Here is a 25,183-nt window from a genome sequence, read left to right on the forward strand (position 1 = left end):
AACCGGCACAAGTATGAAGAGAAAAATCAAAAGGTCAACAAAAGTGACCACAGTCCAAGCTCGAATAGCTGAGCCCAAATCTGAAGAAACATTTAAGCCACTCTCATATTTTTATGTGCAAGATTTATTTATCTGCAAATCTAGAAGAAAACAAAGGTTGAATAAAGAGAAAGAAAGGACACAATCAGGAGAAGTGATGGGATATACAAATGGTTTGATAGAGAAGACAGACAGCGATGATGGAGGGTTGTTTCTCCATACTAGAGAACTGTGACCAGCAATGTTCCACAGGAATCAGTGTTGGGTCAACTGGTTTGTCACTTATATAAATGATTTGGGTGAGAATTTAGGAGGAATGGTTAGTAAGTTTGCAGATGACACCAAAATTGCTGATGTATTTGACACTGAAGTAAATTTTCGAAGACCATAAAGGGGCTGAAGAGTGGCAGGTGGAATTCCATTTGGATAAATATGAGATATTGCATTTTGGTAAAGCGAACAAAGAGCAGGGCTTATACAGTTAATGGTAGGGCCCTGGGTAGTGTTGTAGAACAGAGACACCCGGGGGTTAAGGTACATAGTTCTTTGAAAGTTGCATCACAGATAGTCACAGTGGTTAAGGCAGCGTTTAGTATGCTTGCCTTCATTGTTCAGACCATTGAGTAAAGGAATTGGAATGTCACGTTGAGATTGTATAGGATGTTGGTGAGGCCACTTCTGGTGTACTGTGTACAGTTCTGGCCGCCCTGCTTTGGAAGGATATTATTAAATTGGAAAGGGTGCAGAAAAGACTTACCAGGATGTTGCCAGGACTGGAAGATCGGAGTTATAAGGAGAGGCTGGATTGACTGGGATTTTTTTTCACTGCAGCGTAAGAGGTTGACAGGTCACCTTAGAGATTTATAAAATCATATGGGATTTAGATAAGGTGATTAGCAACAGTCTTTTCCCTAGGATGGAATAGTTCAAAACTGGTGGGCATTTTTTTCAAGGTGAGAGGAGAAAGATTTAAAAGGGACTTGAGGAACAACTTTTTCTCAGAGGCTGGTTCCATATGTAGAATGAACTGCTGGAGGAAGTGGTAGATGCAGGAACAGTTACAACATTTAAAAGGTATTTGGACAGGTACAGGAATATGAATGGCTTAAGAGGGATATGGGCCAAACATAGGCAAGTGGGACTAGTTTAGTTTCAGAAAGTTGGTTGTCATGGACATATTGGACCAAAGGGTCTGTTTCTGTGCAGTATGACTCTGATTCTGTAACCAAAAGGTTCAACAATGGATCACATCATGTTCCTTCAAAATGGGGAGGATTGAAATGATTGAATGTAAAGCCAATAAATTTACTATCTCTGAAATAACTTAGGAACTGTGAAAATATACTGCATAGTTTAATAGTGATGAATTATACAACCATATACTACACAATGAGGCTTCTTCAATTGTACTTTCTCTTTGAGAAGTTGAAAACTTGTTTTACAAGTGAACAATTCTTTGATGAAACATTGAAATGTTTCTTCCTTTGAATATATCTACACACTCAAAATATCCCATTAAATGGATGCCACTGCAGCTCTATTGACTGCTCTGTTTTCAGTTCATCAATGAGCAAAAATTAATTTAGTTTTTACAGCAGCCTCAAGCAGTTTTAAGCCTCTTTTGACTATTTGACTTTTCCAAATCCTTAATACACTCCACAGTATTAAAATAGCACAATTAATCAATTCAACATACTTCTTTCTCTAGGCTTCGACTTGATTTCTGCTTGCACTCTTCGGTATCCTGTGTTGTTAAAAACTTTTTTTTCTCATCTTGCTTTTCCACATCTTGCTTTTCCTTCTCGTCCTTCTCCTGTTGTTCCCGAGCTCGTCTCTCAGCTCGAGATCGACTGAATGTCTTTTCAGCTTCCTGAAGGTCTGTTAGTGTTACACCCTATTTTAACAAAGCAAATTACAGCATGCACAATTTACACACAAAATTCTAAAGTCATTCAAATTTGGTTTAAAAAATCAGCTAACAAGGGACGAGATAATGCAATAACACACTTCTTTTGAAACCAAATTCTGAAGTGTAATTCTCTTCTGTTGTAGTCTCCACTATTATTGGCTGGCTGCAGTAACTTATTTTCTGAAAATGCTTAAGGGAACCCAAACGTAGCTTCAAATAGAGTTTAGTTTACAAAGAGAAAGCTGTCCCCAATTATATAGCACCAATCAGCAAATCTCGTTCATAAGGGCTACATTATGACTTCCATCTTGGTGAACATGCGAACCAGTACTACACAGTAAACACTGCAGTCAAGCTGTAACCCACAGCTTTGTATCTGAGCTCCAACTGGTTATAAGGGATCAGCATGACCTTTATTTCTAGGAAAGAACGAGTGATGAAAGCTCAGAAGTCATTGAAAGTCTCACTGCTGTGTTGAAATGATTATAATAAATGACAATACCATAATTCGCCAACTGTTACCTATTGGCAAAACTAACTGCACATATAGGATGGCCACTCTGTAATGTGCCAAAGCACACCTTGGAATTCTATACTGTCTAATTACTTGCTGTAGATATTAGAAGAAAGCTTAGTGAACAATCAATACTCCAAACCTCTGGCCATGAAGAATAGGATGCGTAATTTACTGAATGCAGAACTTCTGAATCAAAGAGTATGAAATGTTTAAATATGAGTAAGCTATATTTTCACTTGCTTTGCTGACATGCTTTAGATTCCTCATCTTAGACTCCAAAGTGTCCGAACTTTGTCAGTCAATGGTTCTGTAGCACCATTTGAACATTTTTCCTGATGTTCTCGCTACTTTCAAAGAAAGACTATGGCATAACCTTTTGTGGAATCTAGCTCATTTTCCTACAAGTCAGCTTTCAATCCAAAATAAATGTTATGAATATAGAGTTCATGGTTCATGTGTTTCGGTATGATTCCTGAACTCAAAATTTACAATAGAAAATGGGGAAAATGCAACTGGGATATTCAAGTCTAGTGCATCCAGTAAAGTTAGGTTCAAAGGACTGCAAGAGGTTAACAGGAAGGCAAGGTAGATAAAATGCTGGATTTAAGTGATTATTGGAAAACCTAAAACAAATAGCAATTCAAAAAGTTACCCACATTTAAGAGAATTGAAATAGCGAGAAGTAAGTTTTAAAAAAGCAGACTTGAAGGAAAATGAGCTAGATTCCACAAAAAGTTATGCCATTGTCTTTCTTCGAAAGTAGCGAAAGTAGCGAAAGTAGGAAAAATGTTCAAATGGTGCTACGGAATAACTGACTGACAAAGCTCGCACACCTTCGAGTCTAAGATGAGGAATCTAAAGCATGTCAGCAAAGCAAGTGAAAATGCAGCTTACTCTCATATGTAAACATTTCATTCTCTTTGAGTCAGAAATTCTGCATTCAGTAAATTGCACATCATATTCTTAATGTCCAGAAGTTTGGAGTATTGATTGTTCACTAAACTTTCTTCTAATATTTATAGCAAGTAATTAGACCGTACAGAATTCCAAGGTGTGTCTTTGGCAATCACAGAGTGGCCATCCTATATGTGTAGTTAGTTTTGCCAATAGGTAACAGTTGGTGAATTATGATATTGTCATTTATTTATAATCATTTCAACAGCAGTGAGACTTCCAAAGATTTCAGAGCCCTCATCACTCATTCTTGGTGTCTTACTTAGCCAGATACCCAAGATCTACAAAAGCTGTAGCAATGGCAGTCCAGAGAGAGTTAAAGGTCAAAGAGGTTAAAAGTATTCAGGAAATTTTGATTGCCAGGTTAAGGAGCCCAGGGTGAAATACAGTTTCATGCAAATTGGTATTTTTTTTTTTCGATGGGATATGTTTGTTGGGAGATTTGGGGTGCACCTTGAAGCTAGGGGACTGCTGAAGTGAAGTAGCTTCAGGCAGCACAACTCCTCAGAGGAAATTCCAGGCAGAAAAATCACAAAGTTACTACAACTGAGAGAGAAGGCAACTCGAAATAAAAGGGTACTGAGTGGGAGAAAGGAGCATAAAGTGAGCTAGTTAAATTCAGGAAGAGGGAAGGTTGAGCACTGGGATTCTTTTTTTTTTGCAAAGTGGGATGTTGAGAACAACGGAGAAGGGATGAGAAGAAGCAGTGAGGCAGACAGAGCTGTTAAGCAGTTCCAGGTTATTGGCTTTGAACTGGTGATGGAATTTTAATATAGTTCCAAATTAGGACAGTGTGGATCTGGAAGGGAATTTATTAGTGGGCTAGTGAGGAGGTGATTAATTACTAGCCACTTAATCCAGAAATTTAGCTAATATTCTGGGCAACCAGGTTCAAATCCTGCCATAGTAGACGGTGGAATTTGAATCCAATAAATATCTGAAATTAAAAGTTCAATGATGACCATTACACTACTGTTGATTACTGGAAAAATTCATCTGGTTCACTGATATCTTTCAGAAAAGAAATTTGCCACCCTTCCCTTGTCTGGCCTATATGTGACTCCAGATGCTCAGCAATGTGGGAAATTCTCACCCGTCCTCTGAAATGACCTAGCAAGCCACTCAGTTGTAACAACAGAGTAGGAGGCTGAAGGGTGACCTTATAGAGATTGATAAAATCATGAGGGGCATGGATAGGGTAAATTGACAAAGTCTCTTCCCTAGGGTGGGTGGAGTCCAGAACTAGAGGGTATAGGTTTAGGGTGAGAGGGGAAAGATAGAAAACAGAACAAAGGGGCAACGTTTTCATGCAGAGTATGGTATGTGTATGGAATGAGCTACCAGAGGAAATGGTGGAGGCTAGTATGATTGTAACATTTAAAAGACATCTGGATGGGTATATGAATAGGAAGGGTTTGGAGGGATATGGGCTGGGTGCTGGCAGGTGGGACTAGATTGGGTTAGGATATCTGGTCAGCATGGACCAAAGAGTCTGTTTCCGTGCTCTACATCTCTATATCTGTATGAATCGCTATGAAGTCTCAAAAAAAGAAATGAACGAGACTGACCACCAGGCATTGACACAGACACCAAAGATTACAATGACAAAAACAGTTCTATCAACCATGCAAACAAACAAACCCTACAAAACATCTTGGGGCTTGTGCTAAAATTGGGATGCTGTCTCACAGACTAGTCAAGCATTAGCCTGACTTGGTCATACTTACACTCATGGAATCATGAACTTATAGATTGCGTTGACAGTATGATTCTGTTGCAATAGACAATATGCCAGATAGTATAATCATTACCCTCAGATAAGTCCAGTTCCACTGGCATGACATATCCAGCAGACAGCAGCACATTGATAAACAATCCAAAGGATCAAGAATCCTTAACTTGACACCATGAAGTCTGATGGTATCAGGTCAAACATGGGCAAGGTAACCTTTTGCTGATTACTATTATTGTACACCCTCAACTGATAAATCAGTTGCAAATTCATCGATGCTCCTTTATGCTGCACAACGCTCAAAGGGTGGAAAGAATGCAGAATGGACTCTGAACGAGAGGTTTCAATGTCTAATGATCAAACTGGATAAGTCTTAGAGGGTATTATTGTTAGACTCTGACAGGTGGTGAAGGAACCAAGAGGGAAAAACAAACTTTACCTTATGCTCCCAGATCTGCCTGCTGCAGATTCATCTGTACACAACGGTATTGCTAAGAGTGACCACCGTGCAGTCTTTGTGGAGAGGAAGCCCCATCTTCATGATAACAACACCTTACATCATGTGATGTGTCACTAGCACCATGCTAAATTGGACAGACTTTGAACAGATCAGTAATGCAGGACTGCAAATCCATGAGGCGCTGGGGGCCATTAGCTGCAGCAGAAACATACTCCAACACAACCTACAAGTTCATGGCCTGGCATATCTCCCATTCAACCATTACCATCATACTTTGGGTTCAATGAAGAATGCAGGAGAACATGTCAACAATAGTGCCAAACGTTCTTTAACAATGAGGCGCAAACCTGGCAAAGCTACAAAATCAAACTATATTCACACCAAACAACATAAGGAGCAAGTGACAGACAGAGCTAAGTGAGACCACAAATCAATAGAACAGATCTAAGCTCTGCATCTTGTCATGAACAGCAATGGACACAATCAAACAACTCACTGGAGGTGGTGGCTCCACTAATATCTTCAATGTCAGTGGTGGGAAAGTCTAGCACATCAATGCAAAAGAAAATACTGAAGCGGTCACAACAACCTTCAGCCAGAAGTGTGAAGTGGATGATCTAACTCAGCCTTCCCCAAAAGGTCCCCAACATGTCAGATGCCAAACATCAGCCAATTTGATTCACTCCACATGAAATTAAGAAACAGTTGGAGGCATTAGATTCTGCAAAGGATGGGGCAACATTCTGGTATTACTAGTAGTACAGAAGACTTATGCTCCCAAACTTGCTGCTCCCCTAGGTACCTTGTTCCAGTGCAGCATCAACACTGACATCTACCCAACAACGTGGAAAACTGCCCAGATGTGACCTGTACACAAAGCAGGACAAATCCTACATGGCAAATTACCTCATTGGTCTACTCTTCATCATCTGTAAAGCGATAGAAAGCATCATCAATCATGCTATCAAGCAGCACCTGCTTAGTGACACCCAGTTTTAGCTCCATCAGGGCTTCTCTGCTCCTGACCTCATTACCTTGGTTCAAACATGAACAAAAGAACTCAATTCCAGATGTGAGGTGAAAGTGACAGCCTTTAACATTTAGGCCACATTTGGTCAAGTAATAGTGTCAAGGATGCATGATAAAATGGGAGCCAAAATGGGAATCAGAAGGTAAACTTTCCAATGGATGGAGACATACTTGGCACATAGGAAAATAGCTGTGGTTGTTGGAAGCCTGTCATCCCAACTCCAGGACATCTGGAGTAGCTCAACATATGTCTGAGGCCCAACAGTCTTCAGCTGCTTTGTCAATGATACCTTCCACTTTAAGGTCAGGTATGAGAATGTTGCCCGATGTTCAGCATCATTTGTGATTCCTCAGCTACTGAATCATTCCATGTCCAAATGCAACAAGTCCTGCACGATACTGGGGCTTGCTGACAAATGGCAAGTAACATTGATGCCACACAAATACCAGGCAATGATCATTTCCAATAAAAGACAATTTAGCCATTGCTCACTGACATTTAATGGTATTACTGTCACTAAATTTCCCACTATCATCATCCTGGGAGTTACTATTGACCAGAAACTGATCTGGACCTGTCACACAAATACAATGGGCACGAGCAGGTCAGAAGACAAGATACTGCAGCCACTAACTTATATCCTCACTCTCGAAAGGCTGTCTACCATCTAAAATGCAGTAGTGAAGACCGTGATGGGATATGCCCCACTTGCCTGGGTAAGTGCAGCTCCAACACCACTCATGAAACTTGATACCATCTTGGACAAAGCAGCCCACGTAACTGGCATCACATCCACTACCAGTCACTTCACCACCGTCCCTCAGTAGCAGCAGTGTGTACCATCAAGGTGCACTGCAGAAATTCACCAAGGCTCCTTAGACAGCATATTCCAACCCATGCCCACTTCCATTTAGAGGAGAAGGGCAATAGTTAAATGGGAACACCACAACCTGCAAGTACCCTTCCATGCCACTCTTAATCCTGACTTGGAAATACATCTACATTCCTCTGTGTTATTGGGTCAAAATCCTGGAATTCCTTCCCCAGTCATCTACCTACATCACTTGTACTGCAGTGGTTCAGGAAGTTAGCACACCACCAGCTTCTCAAGGGTAATTAGAGATGGGCAATAGATGCTAGTCCAGCCAGCAATACCCATGTTGTACGATCAAATAGTTAAAAATGTAATCATGTGGCAGCTGCTCTTAATTCTCTACGTTTTAAAGGTACAATCAATGTAGCCTTGGCCACTCGCTGCTGTGCTGTTTTGAGATGGTGCACACACTAATGTCACTGCCTGTGAGAAGATTTGTAGCTCGGGTGCTCGTTGTTGTGATTCTGTTCGCCGAGCTGGGAATTTGTGTTGCAGACGTTTCGTCCCCTGTCTAGGTGACATCCTCAATGCTTGGGAGCCTCCTATGAAGCGCTTCTGTGATCTTTCCTCCGGCATTTGTAGTGGTTTGAATCTGCTGCTTCCGGTTGTCAGTTCCAGCTGTCTGCTGCAGTGGCCGGTATATTGGGTCCTGGTTGATGTGCTTATTGATTGAATCTGTGGATGAGTGCCATGTCTCTAGGAATTCCCTGGCTGTTCTCTGTTTGGCCACGAACTAACCACGAAACAACACGACCAGCTATCCAACACACACAAAAGAAGTTGCATCAAGACACTATTCAAAAGGGCCACAACACACTGCAGTACACCAGAACTGCAAAAAGAGGAAAAAGAACACCTCTACAATGTATTCGCCAAAAACAGATACCTGCGCAATTTCATCAACAGATGCCTAAGGGAAAGACAATGGAACGAGGACATGCCGCAACCCAAAGGAGTAGCCACACTACCATACATCAAGAGCATTTCCGAACTGACAGCCAGACTACTGCGACCACTAGGACTCATAACAGCACACAAACCAACAGCCACGCTCAGACAACAACTCACCAGAACGAAGGACCCATACCAACAGCCACTCTCAGACAACAACTCACCAGAACGAAGGACCCATACCCAGCATGAGCAAAACCAATGTCGTGTACAAAATCCCATGCAAGGACTGCACAAAACACTACATAGGACAAACAGGAATACAGCTAACGATCCGCATCCATGAACACCAACTAGCCACGAAACGACACGACCAGCTATCCTTAGTAGCCATACACGCAGATGACAAGCAACATGAATTCGACTGGGACAACACTACCATTATAGGACAAGCCAAACAGAGAACAGCCAGGGAATTCCTAGAGGCAGGGCACTCATCCACAGATTCAATCAATAAGCACATCGACCTGGACCCAATATACCAATCACTGCAGGAGACAGCTGGAACTGACAACCAGAAGCGGCAGATTCAAACCACTACAAATGCCGGAGGAAAGATCACAGAAGCGCTTCATAGGAGGCTCCCAAGCACCGAGGATGTCACCTAGTCAGGGGACGAAACGTCTGCAACACAAAATTCCCAGCTCGGCGAACAGAACCACAACGACTAATGTCATTGTATACTGTTGGCAAAAAAAGTAAAGATTTATCTATGACAAATGCTACATTGTTCTGTGAAGGGCTAAGCTTCTTGAATGTTGTACTCATTCAGGCAAGTGAAGTATTACATGCTTCATGTTTTGCAGATGACTTTGGGGAGTGAGAAGACAAGAAACCTGCTGCCCAATTCCCAGTCTCTTCCCTACTTTTTTTAGCCACATGATTCCTGTGCTCTTTGTGCGTGTCCAACATGATTGTGAGATGTTCACAGTGTGTGGGTGAAGACATAAAGAAAACTGTTTGCCCCAGTTTTCTGTTCTTCTTTCAGCTGGAACAGCTGGCTAGGAGCCAAGTGAGAAAGAAAATCAAATATCTAAGCTTTTTTTCCCTCTCATTTAACCAGCCCAGCAGGTCATTCCTTGCCACTTCTACGCTATTACTGTCCTGGTCTTGCTGCAGGATTGCTTCAGTCTGAGGAGTTTCAAATACATTCTTGTATTTCCTAGAGCTGCAAACCCCCAAAAATATTTCCAAATGCATCACCGGAGATTAACATTTGATGTTCAGATTGTGTGTAACTCAATAGACAGAAACGGATTCATGTCCCAGGTGTTACACTCAAAATAGCTTCTTGCATGGTTTTCTAAAGGTTTGGAGAGACTGCAACTCAATTAACACATTAAAGAAACAAACTGAAGAATCAAATAATCCCAAAATACCAGTAAATATCTGTCATTCATAATAGAATTTATAATATAAAAAGTCAAATACAGTCTCTCCAGCCTGTTCTGCCATTTGATATGATCATGGCCGATCTCATCTCAGCCTCAACTCCACTTTCCTACCAACTCTTAAAATGTTTCTCTCTTTCTTTGAAATTACTCAATGTCCCAGCACCAAATGCACTCAGATAGTGAAATCCACAAATTCATAATCCTTTAAGAGAAATAATTTCTCCTCATCTCAGTGTTAAATCTGCTACCCCTTACCCTAACACTATGACCTCTTGCTCTAGACTGCCTCACAAGGAAATATCCTGTCTATGAATAATTTGGCAATCCATTTTAATGTCTTATACACTTCAAAATAGGTCTCTCATTCTTCTAAACCTGCCTTAGCAATAAATGCCAAAATTAATTTGCCTTCTCCATTACTTGTTCTACCTGCAGACTGGTTTTCTGAGATTAACGCACAAGGGCACCCACATCTCTAACTTCAGAGTGCTTCAGTGAAATCTCCATTTAGATACTAATTCTATTGCTTTGACCAAAACTGAATCTCTCATTTATCCACGCTAAATGGCATCTGTCAAATTTTGGTCCATTCACCTAACCTATTGATATCCATTTGTAAACCTACTTCTTCATTGCAACTTACTTTCTACCCCACATCCAAATCATTAATATAGACGGTAAATTCCTGGGGTCTGAGAACCTGTGGCAATCCACTAGTTACACGCTAGCAAACAAGAAAAATACCCATTTATCCTGACTCCCTGTTTCCTGTTGGTTAGACAATCGTCTACCCAATCTAATATTACCCAAAACCCTACGTTGGCTTACTTTGTGTATTAATATTTTGTCTGACACTCTGTCAAATTTACATCAATAGGATCACCATAAACCATATTACTTGTTACATCTTCAAAGAACAAATCTGTTAAACAACATTCAACACCATTCTGACTCTGATGGATTGTAATTTGACTTTCCAAATGTCCTATTATTACTTTCATAGTAATGGATTCCAACAATTTCCCAATGATGCATGTTAAATTAAATGGATCGCAGTTCCTCCTTTTTTGAGTGAGGGTGCTAGCAGTTTTCAAATCCACTGGAATATTTATTGGATCCGGGAAGTTTTGGAATATTATAAGTAATTAATCACTAACTGCACTGTCACTTCCTTTAAGACCCTATGGTGCAGGATCATCAGGCCCAGGTGAGTTTTCTCCTTTCAATCCCAATAGTTTGTTCAGTACTTTTTCCCAAGTGCTGACAATTGTTCTAAGTTCTTCATTTTCTGTAACCTCTGTATCACTTGTTACTATTGAGATGGTAGTGATACTCTCCACTGTGAAAACTGAAGCAAAATATTGACTTAGTGACTCCACCATTTGTCCCCCCCCATTGTTAATGCCCTTACCTCATCCTCCAAGGGACCAATATTCACTATAGTTATTTGGCTCACTTCTACATATTTACATATTTATACAGCCATTTGCTTTTGTGTTATTTACACTAATTTTCTTCCATAATTTATCTTTGCTGTTATGACTATTTTTAAAGAAACCCTTTATTGATCTTTAAGTTTCCAAATCTTCAAGCCTGCACTCACCTTTGCAAAATGTTATGGTTTAGTTTTGTCTTTATATATTATTTTTAACTTCCTTGCTCAGCCATGGATGTTTCTTTTTTCCCTCTCTCTCAATCTTTCTTCTTTTCTGCAATATATTTTAGTTGAGAGTCCTGAACCATCTGTCACTGTTCATCATCTGTCATACCTTTTTAGTCTTCATGCCCAGTCCACCAGGGCCAAATAGTCTTCCTGTCTACATAATTACCTTTGTCTAAAACCAGAGCACGAGAGTGCAGCTCAAGGTGTTCAATCTCAAACTGAATTCGAACATCAAACATGCTGTAATCATTCTTCCCAAGAGGATGTTTTACTATGAGACCATTAATTAATCTCACTTCACTACACAAAAACCAGAATATCCTGCAAAAATAAAATAATGAATGCTGGAAACCTGAAACAAGAACAAAAACTGCTGGAGAAACTCAGCAGGTCTGGCAGCATTTCTGGAGAGAATGCAGAAGTTAACCTTCTGGGTCCAGAGACCCTTCTTCAAAACTCAAATGTTCTGAAGAAGGGTCGCTGGATCCAAAACATTAACTCTGCTTCCTCCTCATAGATGTGTCAGATCTGCCGAGTTTCTCCAGCAATTTGTGTTTTTGTTACAGAATACAGGGGAACCTCGATTATCCAAATACTAATTATCCGAAAATCGGATTATCTGAAGGAGATCTCAAGGTCCTGATAGAAATATTACAGCAAAGACGTGTTTCCACAGTGATCACGTCTTTTGTTAGTGATTAAACAGGCACCATTTCCAAATGACTAACCTCCCGCCCTCTCTCCCCACACTTTCCCTGGAGTTCTACAGAAGGGTGTACCCTAACTCCACCACCCCTCCCACCCCCACTTCCCAGGAATAATCTCTCCAACATTGTCCTGTGCAGGGCAAACATGGAACCTGTCAAAAAGTTGCAGGAAAAAGTTGTGTGTGTGACTGTGCGCGCGCGCTATTTGCAGACTTATGCCACAAAAGCAGTAGCAGCAGTCTTATTGTTGGGGTGCAGTCCGGATACCCTGGAGAGGGTGGATGTGGGGGGGGGGGGGGGGAAAGAGTTGGCGGGGGCAATCGCACTTTGTCCTGGGTGGGGGGGGGGGTTGTGGTGCTGGATGGGGGAGGGGCCGGGGCAGTGTTGGGGCCGGGGGCTTGCGCTCTGTGTGCCGTTGCAGTCTCCTGAACAGGGAGCAGACTTTAAAAACTCCGAGTCTCAGAGGAAAGGCATTTAATCAATTAACCGAGTAATCGATTATCAGAACGAAATAGTGCCCACCCATCTCGTTCAGATAATCAAGTTTCCACTGTAGTCTGCTGCCGGGTTTCCCACGTATCATCTATGGAGATTGTGGAGAGGTGTACATGTGGATGGCTTGGGTGAATTTTTTTTAAATCTGGTGTTTGAAAGCTAAATGTTGTTGTTCAGCTCAGTGTTGAATATTTATCGGTTTAATTTTTTTCTTTTTTATTTGCTCAAAATTAAATCCAAGAGTAAGGAAAGGTAGTTTATTTTTATATATAACATGCTATTGAGGGGTTCTTTTTGGGCTTAACGTGACTGAGGACATTCAAGATACAGAGTATGACGACGAGTAGATTTAAAGAAGTGTTTACACAGCAGGATCACTCAGATAGTGACTGCCAGGAAAGGTAAGAAGGTAGTTCAGAGTCTCCTATGGCTATCTCTCTCTCAAACAGATATTCCATTTTAGGTACTGTTGAAAGAGATAGTCTTTCAGAGGAAAATAGAAGTGGGTAGTCAGATCTTGGGCACTAAGAATAAATAGGGGTTTGTCAAGGTTTTAAAAAGTACTTGTTACACATGACTCTCTTGTTAGGCACAGAGACAGGAGATTCTGCGGCAGTGAGTGTGAACCTAGGATAGTGTGGTGCCAGAGTTAAGGATGCCTCAAAATGTTTGAAGCATATTGTCAAAGGAGAGAATGAGAAGCCAGATGTTATTGCGCACAGTGATATGAATGCCGTAATTAGGCAAAGGTTTAAGGCCTTGCAGAGTAAATATAAGAGGTTAGGCAGAACATTAATAAACGGAACATCAAAAGTAGTAATCTCTGGTTTACTTCTAGTGCCAAGTTCTAATGAGAAAAGAAATAAAAGGATAGGGGAGATAAACCATTGGCCGAAGAGATGGTGCAATATGCTGGGATTCAGTTTCTTGAATCACAAGGATTTCTCTTGGGACAGAAAAGATCAGCTCAAAAGATGGATTTCATTTGAACTGGAAAGGGACCAGTATCTTGGCAGAGGAGATTTGCTAGTTCTATTTTGGAAACGTGAAAACTTCGAGATGGGGATGGGGGTTTTCCTAAAAAAACAGTGAAAACAGAAAGATAGGTGAGGATGGTTCTGAATCAGAAAAGAATAAGTTAATTAGAAAAGTCAGACAAGGACAATTGAGAGAACCAAGTAACTCTGAGGAACAAAACTGCATTTATTTCAATGAAAGAGGTCTTACAGGTATGAACTTGGTATATATGGGAACATGGGACTGGGACCTCATGGCTATTACAGAAACTTGGCGGAGAGTGAAAAGGACTGGTAGCTCAAAGTTTCGGTTTTAGATGTTATAGAAAGGAGAAGAAGAGATGCAAGAGAGAAGGGGGAGTGACATTGTTGATTAAGGAAAACATTACGACTGTAATTAGAGAAGATATTTTTGAGGCTCATTCAGTGAAAATATATGGGTTGAAATTAGAAATAAGAAAGGGATAACCACCTTGATGAGATTGTACTATTAGCCCCTAATAGTCTGGGGTAAATGGAGAAGAAAGTATGTAGAGGGTTCTCAAATATACACAAGAATAATAAGGTTGTAATAGTAGGAGATTTTAATTTTACAATCATTCCAGTCAAGATGGCAGTGGAGAAGGACATTCCAACTGGAGCGCCTCCCCTCCTTCTGTTTATTTCCCTGTTTTCTTCTCTTTTATACTCTTTTACCCCTCTTGAGGTTCTCTGCTGAGGTAGAGCGGGAACGGCCAGCGGGCTGGAGGGCCGGCGGAGAGGGGACGGCCAGCGGGCTGGAGGGCCGGCGGAGAGGGGACGGCCGGCGGAGAGGGGACGGCCGGCGGGCTGGAGGGGCGGCGGAGAGGGGACGGCCAGCGGAGAGGGGACGGCCGGCGGAGAGGGGACGGCCAGCGGGCTGGAGGGCCGGCGGAGAGGGGACGGCCGGCGGGCTGGAGGGCCGGCGGAGAGGGGACGGCCGGCGGGCTGGAGGGCCGGCGGAGAGGGGACGGCCGGCGGGCTGGAGGGCCGGCGGAGAGGGGACGGCCAGCGGAGAGGGGACGGCCGGCGGGCTGGAGGGGCGGCGGAGAGGGGACGGCCGGCGGGCTGGAGGGCCGGCGGAGAGGGGACGGCCGGCGGGCTGAAGGAGCGGCGGAGAGGGGACGGCCGGCGGGCTGGAGGGCCGGCGGAGAGGGGACGGCCGGCGGGCTGAAGGGGCGGCGGAGAGGGGACGGCCAGCGGAGAGGGGACGGCCGGCGGAGAGGGGACGTCCAGCGGAGAGGGCACGGCCAGCGGGCTGGAGGGCCGGCGGAGAGGGCACGGCCAGCGGGCTGGAGGGCCAAGCAGAGCGGGGATGGATGTAGGACTGGGACCCAGTGTGGGCGGTCAGCAGCTTGTGAGCCTGGGTAGACCACATGGGGAAGCCCCCTGTGCTGATCTACTGAAAAACTAATGCTTATCATTTTAACCTTATTCTCATTTTTCTAACTTATACTATGAACATCCATAAGTAACATAACTGTTTTTCACTTTATGTCTGTATTTTATATCTAACATCTGTACCAATATACTTTGTACCTAAAAGGCCACCATATGGGCAACATTGTAAACTTTTTACTGTACTCCTATACTTCCATACTTGAGCACACGTGACAATAAAGGATATTCTAATTCTAAGTGACTGGAACTGCCATAGTGTTAAAGGTTTGGATGAAGAAAAAATTGTTAAATGTGTTCAAGAAAATTTGCTTTATCAATTTGTAAATATTTCTACTAGAGGAGGAGCAAAACCTGACATTCTCTTGGAAAATAAGGTAAGGCAAGTGACTGAAGTGCTAGGAGGGGAACATTGTGGGACTAGTGATCATAATGCTATTAGTTTTAAAATAATTATGGAAAAGGATGTGTTCCATAAAAGTTAAAGTTCTTAATTGACAGGCAGCATGGTGGCTCGGTGGTTAGAACTGCAGCCTCACCACACCAGTGACAGGTTCGATTCCAGCCTTGGGCAACTGTCTGTGCGGAGTTTGCACATTCTCCCCGGGTCTGCGTGGGTTTCCTCCGGATGCTCTGGTTTCCTCCCACAGTCCAAAAGATGTGGAGGTGAATTGGCCATACTAAATTGCCCACAATGTTAGATGCATTAGTTAGAGGGGAATGGGTCTGGGTGGGTTACTCCTCAGGGGGTCAATGTGGACTTGGGCCGAAGGGTCTGTTTCCACACTGTAGGGAATCTAATCTAATCTTAATTGTTAAAAGTTAAATTTCAAAATGTAAGGGCTTGCAACAAGAACTTTTAAAAGTTGATTGGAGTAGAATGTTCTCAAGTAAAGAGATTCTTGACAAGTAGGAGGCCTTCAAAAGTTGTAGAGAGTTCTCAAACTATTGTCCAGAGGCATTATGCTCCTGGTAGAATGAAAGGCAAGACTGGTAAGATTAGGGAGCAATGGGTGAAGAAGAATATTGAGATTCCAGTCAAGAATAAAAAAGAATCATATATTACAGACGACTGGGATCAACTAATCTCCTGAAGATGATAAAGAGTGTAGGGGTTTTCTTAAGGAGGAAATCAGGAAGGCAAAAGTGGAGTTAGAGGTTGCCAGGGCAGTTCAGGTTAAAGATATTCCAAAAGGATTTTACAAAAACATAGAGAACAAATAGAGACAGAGGTAAGAACCCTGAAAAAGCAACGAGGTAATCTGTGTGTTGAATCTCAGGAGATGGGAAGAAATACTAAATTCATATAAACGTCAGTTTTTAATGTTGAGAAAGAAATGGAGGCTCGAGAACTCAAGGAAATAAAAGTTGATGTTTTGAAAACAGTTCATATTACAGAAGAGGGAGTGCTTGAGGTCTTAGAAAGCAAAGGCATGTAAATCTACAGGATCTGATTAGGTGTATCCCAGGATTTTGTGGGAAGTTAGGAAGGAAACAAAGCTTTTATCTTGTTCTATTATCAAATTTCCCTTCATCGATAGGATCCCTTAGTGTGATATGATATTCACAACTTCTGTCCCTTCCTTTTCTGATAACAACCAGACTCATCACTAACCTGCAGCACTCCTGCCTGCTCCATTAAATTTGATTTTCTAATTTCCATCCCATTCCTCCTCCTCACTGCCCGAGCTAATTTAGTTTGAAGCCCTATCTACATCTCTAGTTAGGAGAAAGTGAGGACTGCAGATGCTGGAAAAGCGCAGGTCAGGCAGCATCAAAGGAGCAGGAGAATCGACGTTTTGGGCATAAGCCCTTCTTCAGGATTCCTGAAGAAGGGCTTATGCCCGAAACATCGATTCTCCTGCTCCTTTGATGCTGCCTGACCTGCTGCGCTTTTCCAGCAATACATTTTTAAGCTACATCTCTAGTTATGCAATTTGCTAGGATTCTGGTCCCAGTTTGATTCAGTTGGAGCCCATCCCATCAGAACAGCTCCCTCCTTCCCCAGTACAGGTGCCAATGTCTCATTAATTTCTTTTATTCTGACATTTTATACCTTATAAGTCAATGTTTGTGGCTGTGCTTCCTTTGTTAAAAAATACACTGTCTATAAGCATTTGTTAAGATTCCTAGATTGGATAAATATACCTGTTATTTCTACTTGACCATGATGCTGTCCTGGTCTTCACACACTGACCACTGTGGCCTTGGTTTTGCAATGACTTTTCTCCCTTCTCAGGAAGATGATGTACAATCATTCCACAGTTTTGAATATGGCACTCTAAAATGTTTCTTGCTTTTTGATTCGAATTTATCTCACTACCTAAGATTTTAGCCACATACAGGTACTGTTAGAATTAAGCATAATCATAGTACATAGCTCAGTATAGCAAAAGAACTTCAGGGAAATGGAGAATGGTGAGGAGTGGAGCACATGCAAAACAAATCTCATGAACTGAGGGCCTTCTCAAAAGTTGCACTTTGGAATTAGCTAATTGCTTCAAGTGAGTAAAAAATCTTTTCTCAAATTTGGCTTCCAAAGTCCTGGACTTATTAAAAAATACACATCTGCAAAACTGCTGTGTCAGCACACAATTCAAAGTAACTTTATTTAACACAAGGATTCTCAATTAGGAATTGGTCCATAACAGGGTTTTATGGTTCAAACAAAATCACCCTGCAGCAAAACTGAAATGCCCTCTCTGGGTGCAGGCCTGGGCAAAATTCATGAATACCTCGTACTGCCCAAATGTCAGAGAACCACCTCCTCAACTGAGTACAAGACATTCAAGTCACTGCATTTGGCACCAATTTGGTTAAAGAAGGGATCCAGTTTCCATGCATCAATACAGAAACCCACAATGAGTGGTAGATGGCGTTAATTTAGATAAATATGAGGTGCTGCCTTTTGGAAAGGCAAATCAGGGCAAGACGTGTACACTTAATGGCAAGATCCTTGGAAGGGTTGTTGAATAAAGAGACCTTCGAATGCAGGTTCATAGTTCCTCAAAAGTGGAGTTACAAATTAGATAGGATAATGAAGAAGGAGTTTATTATGGTTACCTATACTGGTCAGTGTATCGAGTATAAGAGTTGGGAGGTCATGTTGCAGATGTTCAGGACATTGGTTAGGCCACTTTTGAATACTACATTCAATCTGGTCTCCCTGCTATAGGAAGGATGTTGCGAATCATGAAACAGTTCAGAAAACATCAACAAGGACTTTTGACCTGTAGTTAAAAATCACACAACACCAGGTTATAGTCCAACAGGTTTAATTGGAAGCACATTAGCTTTCGGAGCGACGCTCCTTCATCAGGTGATTGTGGAGGGCTCAATCGTAACACAGAATTTATAGCAAAAATTTGCAGTGTGATGTAACTGAAATGATACATTGAAGAATTGATTGTCTGTTAAGCCTTTCATCTGTTAGAATACAGTAATAGTTTCACTTCTTTCATGTGTAAATCACAAAACCCTTTTTTTTTAAAGTTGCATTCTCGGGTTAGCTGTTAACAATGGTGATAGCTAGACAATATGTTGAAGGTGTTAGCCCCCTGTGTTCTCTGTCTATGACCTGATGTTTAGATTGATTCTAATCTAAAAAGTGAGATAACAGAGTTTTACATAAGTTCATGCAGTTTTTGAGCTCAGAGTTTTACATGAATGTATGTAGTTTTTTGAGCAAAGTGCAATGTAATTCTGCAAGTACAAAAAAATTCACCACACAAAATATATGTGTGCATGTGGGTCTTTGTCTGTCTGCGTGTCTGTCTGTCTGGGGTGGGGGTTGTGAGTGTGAGAAAGTGTGCGTGCAAGGACTTGGGTTCATGTCACATTACAAGTGATCACCATTGCACTACACACACACGGACACAGGTACACACAGACACACACAGACGCGCACACACGCACCACCTCACAGACTTAAGACACACACTCGCAACCCCCACCCCAGACAAAGACACACACAGACAGACAAAGACCCACATGCACACATATATTTTGGGTGGTGAATTTTTTTTGTCCTTATAGAGTTACATTGCACTTTGCTCAAAAACTACATACATTCATGTAAAGTGCAATGTAATTCTGCAAGTACAAAAAAATTCACCACCCAAAATATATGTGTGCATGTGGGTCTTTGACTGTCTGTGTGTGTCTCTGTCTGGGGTGGGGGTTGTGAGTGTGAGAAAGTGTGTGTGTAGTGAGTGCAGAGTGTCTTAAGTCTGTGAGGGGATGCATGTGTGGGAGTGTGCGTGTCTATAAGGGTGTGTGTGGGTGCCTGTGTGTGGGCGAGTGTGTGGGTGCCTGTGTGTGGGCGAGTGTGTGGGTGCCTGTGTGTGGGCGAGTGTGTGGGTGCCTGTGTGTGGGTGCCTGTGTGTGGGCGAGTGTGTGGGCGAGTGTGTGGGCGAGTGTGTGGGCGAGTGTGTGGGCGAGTGTGTGGGCGAGTGTGTGGGCGAGTGTGTGGGCGAGTGTGTGGGCGAGTGTGTGGGCGAGTGTGTGGGCGAGTGTGTGGGCGAGTGTGTGGGCGAGTGTGTGGGCGAGTGTGTGGGCGAGTGTGTGGGCGAGTGTGTGGGCGAGTGTGTGGGCGAGTGTGTGGGCGAGTGTGTGGGCGAGTGTGTGGGCGAGTGTGTGGGCGAGTGTGTGGGCGAGTGTGTGGGCGAGTGTGTGGGCGAGTGTGTGGGCGAGTGTGTGGGCGAGTGTGTGGGCGAGTGTGTGGGCGAGTGTGTGGGCGAGTGTGTGGGCGAGTGTGTGGGCGAGTGTGTGGGCGAGTGTGTGGGCGAGTGTGTGGGCGAGTGTGTGGGCGAGTGTGTGGGCGAGTGTGTGGGCGAGTGTGTGGGCGAGTGTGTGGGCGAGTGTGTGGGCGAGTGTGTGGGCGAGTGTGTGGGCGAGTGTGTGGGCGAGTGTGTGGGCGAGTGTGTGGGTAGTGCAATGGTGATCACCTGTAATGTGACATGAACACAAGGTCCTTGCGCACACACTTTCTCACACTCACAACCCCCACCCCAGACAGACATGCACATACATATTTTGTGTGGTGAATTTTTTTGTACTAGCAGAATTACATTGCACTTTGCTCAAAAACTGCATACATTCATGTAGAACTCTGAGCTCAAAAACTGCATGAATTTATGTAAAACTCTGTTATCTCACTTTTTAGATTAGAATCAATCTAAACATCAGGTCATAGACAGAGAACACAGGGGGCTAACACCTTCAACATATTGTCTAGCTATCACCATTGTTAACAGCTAACCTGAGAATGCAACTTTAAAAAAAAGGGTTTTGTGATTTACACATGAAAGAAGTGAAACTATTACTGTATTCTAACAGATGAAAGGCTTAACAGACAATCAATTCTTCAATGTATCATTTCAGTTACATCACACTGCAAATTTTTGCTATAAATTCTGTGTTACGATCGAGCCCTCCACAATCACCTGATGAAGGAGTGTCGCTCCGAAAGCTAGTGTGCTTCCAATTAAACCTGTTGGACTATAACCTGGTGTTGTGTGATTTTTAACTTTGTACACCCCAGTCCAACACCGGCATCTCCAAATCATGACCTATAGTTAGTTCTTTTATAACTCAATGGTTTTCTTCTTGAGCAATTTATAATAATTGCACAATAAAAATAGATATAAAGTGTTGGTGATAAAATCGCGCCATAGCCAATGCACGTTTTAAAAGTTTGCGCTTTAGAAACAGTGCTCTCCATTCGTCAATATCCAACTCAGATTGATGAAATGCTCATTATAGCAGAACGACCTTTATAGTGAGAGGCTGAATAGACTGGGGCTATTTTCCCTGGAGTGTCGGAGGCTGAGAGGTGACCTTGTAGAGGTTTTTAAAATCATGAGGGGCATGAATAGAGTAAATAGACAAGGTGGTTTTTTCCAAGGTCGGGAAGTCTAATACTAGAGGGTATAGATTTAAGGTAAGAGGGGAAAAATTTAAAAGGGATCTAAGGGGAAACGTTTTCACACAGAGGGTGGTGCACGTATGGAATGAGCTGCCAGAGTAAGTGGTGGAGGCTGGTGCAAATACAATATTTAGAAGACATCTGGATGGGTTTATGAATAGGAAGGGTTTAGAGGGATATGGGCCAAGTGCTGGCAAATGAGACTGGATTAATTTAGGGTATCTGGTCAGCATGGATGAGTTTGACCGAAGGGTCTGTTTCCATACTGTACATCTCTACGGTTCCTATTGGAAGGATGTTGTGAAACTTGAAAAGGTTCAGAAAAGATTTATGAGGACTTTGCCAGGGTTAGAAGATTTGAGCTATAGGGAGAGGTTGAATCGGCTGGAGCTGGTTTTCCCTGGAGCATTGGTGACTGACAGGTAACCTTGTAGAGGTTTACAAAATCATGAAGGGCATGGATAGAATAAATAGACAAAGTATTTTCCCTTAACTGGGGGAGTCCTGAACTAGAGGGCATAGGCTTAGGGTGAGAGAGGAAAGATATAAAAGGGACCTAAGGGGCAACTTTTTCACGCAGAGAGTGGTGCATGTATGGATTAAGCTGCCAGAGGATGTGGTACAGACTGGTATAATTGCAACATTTAAAAGGCAGCTAGATTGGTACATGAATAGGAAGGGTTTGGAGAGGTATGGGCCAGGTGCTGGCAGATGGGACTAGATTAGGTTGGGATATCTAGTTGGTATGGACGAGTTGGACTGAAGGGTCTGTTTCTGTGCTATACATCGCTATGACTCTATGAGGTGAGGATACTACACTGACAGGGGAGACAAACACATTTGATTTTTATTTTGCACTGCTGCCACCAATGGTGCAGATTGAAGTAGAAACCATGGTAACTTTGCCCACACATTATACACATCAGATTAACCTGATGGGGGAAACAACAAAAATAGGATGAGACAAACTAAAACTTTTGGTTGATATCAGTGATCAAACCTAGACTGTGCTACCATCTAGTGGCTGTGCTGAATGTAGCAACTATGAAGATTTCACTGAATATTTCCATCTTGATTTGGAGACACCAGAATTGGACTGGGGTGTGCAAAGTTAAAAATGACACAACACCAGGTTATAGTCCAACAGGTTTAATTGGAAGCACTAGCTTTTGGAGCATCGCTCTTTCATCAGGTGGTTGTGGAGTACACAATTTTAAGACACAGAACTTATAGCAAAAGTTTACAGTGTGATGTAACTGAAATTATACATTAAAAAATACCTTGATTGCTTGTTAATTTTCTCATCTGTTAGAATGACCGTGTTAGTTTCACTTCTTTCATATGTAAATCACAAAGCGTTTTTTAAAAAAAGTTACATCCTCAGGTTAATGTTAACATTTGGTGTCAGCCCAGATAATGTAGGCTTCAACACAGTATCTGGGCTCACACCAATTGTTAAAGTTAATCTGAGAATGTAACTTTTTGAAAAAAGTTTTGTGATTTATATATGAAAGAAGTGAAACTAGCATGGTCATTCTAACAGATGAGAGACTTAACAAACAATCCAGGTATTTTTCAATGTATAATTTCAGTTACATCATACTGTAAACGTTTGCTATAAGTTCTGTGTCTTAAAATTGTGCCCTCCACAACCACCTGATGAAAAGAGCGACGCTCCAAAAGCTAGTGCTTCCAATTAAACCTGTTGGACTATAACCTGGTGTTGTGTCATTTTTAACTTTATTTTCGTCTCAATTCACTTTTGCAAAAGTTCTAAAGTGTTTGGTACCCTTTAATATATAAAAATTGGGATCCAATCCATGAACAATTATTACTCCGCGTGCAGCTCAAGAGATTAGGTCTGTTGAATCAGGGCAAGCAGATTTGACTGTTGCTTGGGTCTATCCATTTAAAATGCATTTCTCAATGATGCGTGTGTCTCAACTGCAAAATATTCAGTACAGAACATCGGAGTTTACAATCATAGGATGGTGAAAATCTCTTTCAATTTTCGACATAAATACAACAGGAGTCAAAGGGACCCAATCCTGTAAGCCTTTAGAACATATTCTAAATCTAACAAGTTATTCAGGCAAACTCCATAAAAAGGAAAAGAAAATGGAGAGTGAAGCAAGAACTTGAACTCCTCAGACATTTTTTGGGACTGTGATAACTTAAAGACACTATAGACTCAATTAGACTCAAACTGTATTATCAAAGTAGAATTGAAGATAGGGAAACTGGACAGTGAAGATTAAGTAGAAAATATAGGATGGAAGAATGCATTCATAAATTTATCCTCAAAAGACTATTGCTATTACTGAAGAGAGTATAGCTCAGTATTAACAGAAACAAGAGTTGAGGACTCCCAAATACATCCACTCCACCCAGTGGAGTTTTCTCGGCATACTGAGACCATTTTCTAGTGAAGAGCAATGGGATGGGTTAGTCTGCAGGTAATGCCTTCAGAATTTTCCCTCCCAAATCTCAGTTGTCCCTTCAGCCTTAAGATGAATTAATTATATTTATTCAGTGTGTTGGATGGAGTTATAAGTGTTAATGGCAGGGTGCCAGATGCTTTTAAGTCTAGATGCCACTTCCAGGTTCACTCACAACCAACCACAAGAGAAATACACAGCTGTGTGTCATTTTTTTTTTAGATTAGATTACTTACAGTGTGGAAACAGGCCCTTCGGCCCAACAAGTCCACACCGACCCGCCGAAGCGCAACCCACCCATACCCCTACATTTACCCCTTACCTAACACTATGGGCAATTTAGCATGGCCAATTCACCTGACCTGCACATTTTGGACTGTGGGAGGAAACCGGAGCACCCGGAGGAAACCCACGCAGACACGGGGAGAATGTGCAAACTCCACACAGTCAGTCGCCTGAGGTGGGAATTGAACCCAGGTCTCTGGTGCTGTAAGGCAGCAGTGCTAACCACTGTGCCACCGTGCCGCCCATTTTATCAGAGGTTATAGTCAGAATTGATTATTCCTCTTTGCTTGTCAATTACAGCTTACTTTTACCATGTGAAAAAGTTCCCTCTTTTAGAGTCATGGAGTCAGAGATGTACAGCATGGAAACAGACCCTTCAGTCCAACTCTTCCATGCCAACCAGATATCCCAAACCAATCTAGTTCCACCTGCCAGCACTCAGCCCATATCACTCTAAACTCTTCCTACACATATACGCATCCAGCTGCCTTTCAAATGTTGCAATCATACCAGCCTCCACCACTTCCTCTGGCAGCTCATTCCATATATGTACCAACCTCTGCGTGAAAACGTTGCCTCTTAGGTCTCTGTTATATTTTTCCCCTCTCACCCTAAACCTATGCCCTCTAGTTCTGGACCCCCCTACCCAAGGGAAGAGACTTTCTCTATTTATTCTATCCATGCCCCTCATGATTTTATAAACCTCTATAAGGTCACCCCTCAGCCTCTGACACTCCAGGGAAAACAGCCCTAGCCTATTCAATCTCTTCCTATACCTCAAACCCTCCAACCCTGGCAACATCCTTGTAAATTCTTTCTGAACCTTTTCAAGTTTCACAACATCCTATCGAGAGAAAGGAGACCAGATTTGCACGCAACATTCCAAAAGTGACCTAACCAATGTCCTGTACAGCCGCAACATGACCTCCCTACTCCTGTACTCAATACCCTTCCAATAAAGGAAAGCATAGCAAACACCGTCTTCACTATCAATCTACCTGCGACTCTACTTTCAAGGAGCTGTGAACTTGCGCTTCAAGGACCTTACCATTAAGTGTATCCCCCTCAGCCCACTAGCCCATCGGATCAAGATCCCGTTGTAATCTGAGGTAACCCTCTTCGCTGTCCACTACACCTCCAATTTTGGTGTCATCTGCAAACTTACTAACTGTACCTTTTATACTCACATCCAAATCATTTATATAAATGATGAAAAGTAGTGGACCCAGCACCAATCCTTGTGGCACTCCACTGGTCACAGGCCTCCAGTCTGAAAAACGACCCTCCACCACCACCCTCTGTCTTCTCCCTTTGATCCAGTTCTGTATCCAAATTGCTAGTTCTCCCTGTATTCCATGAGATCTAATCTTGCTAACC

The 25,183-nt window shown here is 42.4% G+C and overlaps 1 protein-coding gene across 3 annotated transcripts in view; it reads right to left on the minus strand.

Moving 5' to 3' along the window:
• LOC140467148 (protein phosphatase 1 regulatory subunit 12A-like) overlaps positions 1 to 25,183 on the minus strand; it is a 271,396-nt gene that overhangs the window by 74,896 nt on the left and 171,317 nt on the right. For all 3 annotated transcript variants that reach the window (XM_072563240.1, XM_072563241.1, XM_072563243.1), the window contains one exon: positions 1,736 to 1,933. In XM_072563240.1, coding sequence (XP_072419341.1) covers positions 1,736 to 1,933 — 198 coding nt within the window. The remainder of the gene's footprint in view (positions 1 to 1,735; positions 1,934 to 25,183) is intronic.

The sequence above is a fragment of the Chiloscyllium punctatum genome, chromosome 45, assembly GCF_047496795.1.
Source record: "Chiloscyllium punctatum isolate Juve2018m chromosome 45, sChiPun1.3, whole genome shotgun sequence".
Classification (NCBI taxonomy): Eukaryota; Metazoa; Chordata; class Chondrichthyes; order Orectolobiformes; family Hemiscylliidae; genus Chiloscyllium; species Chiloscyllium punctatum.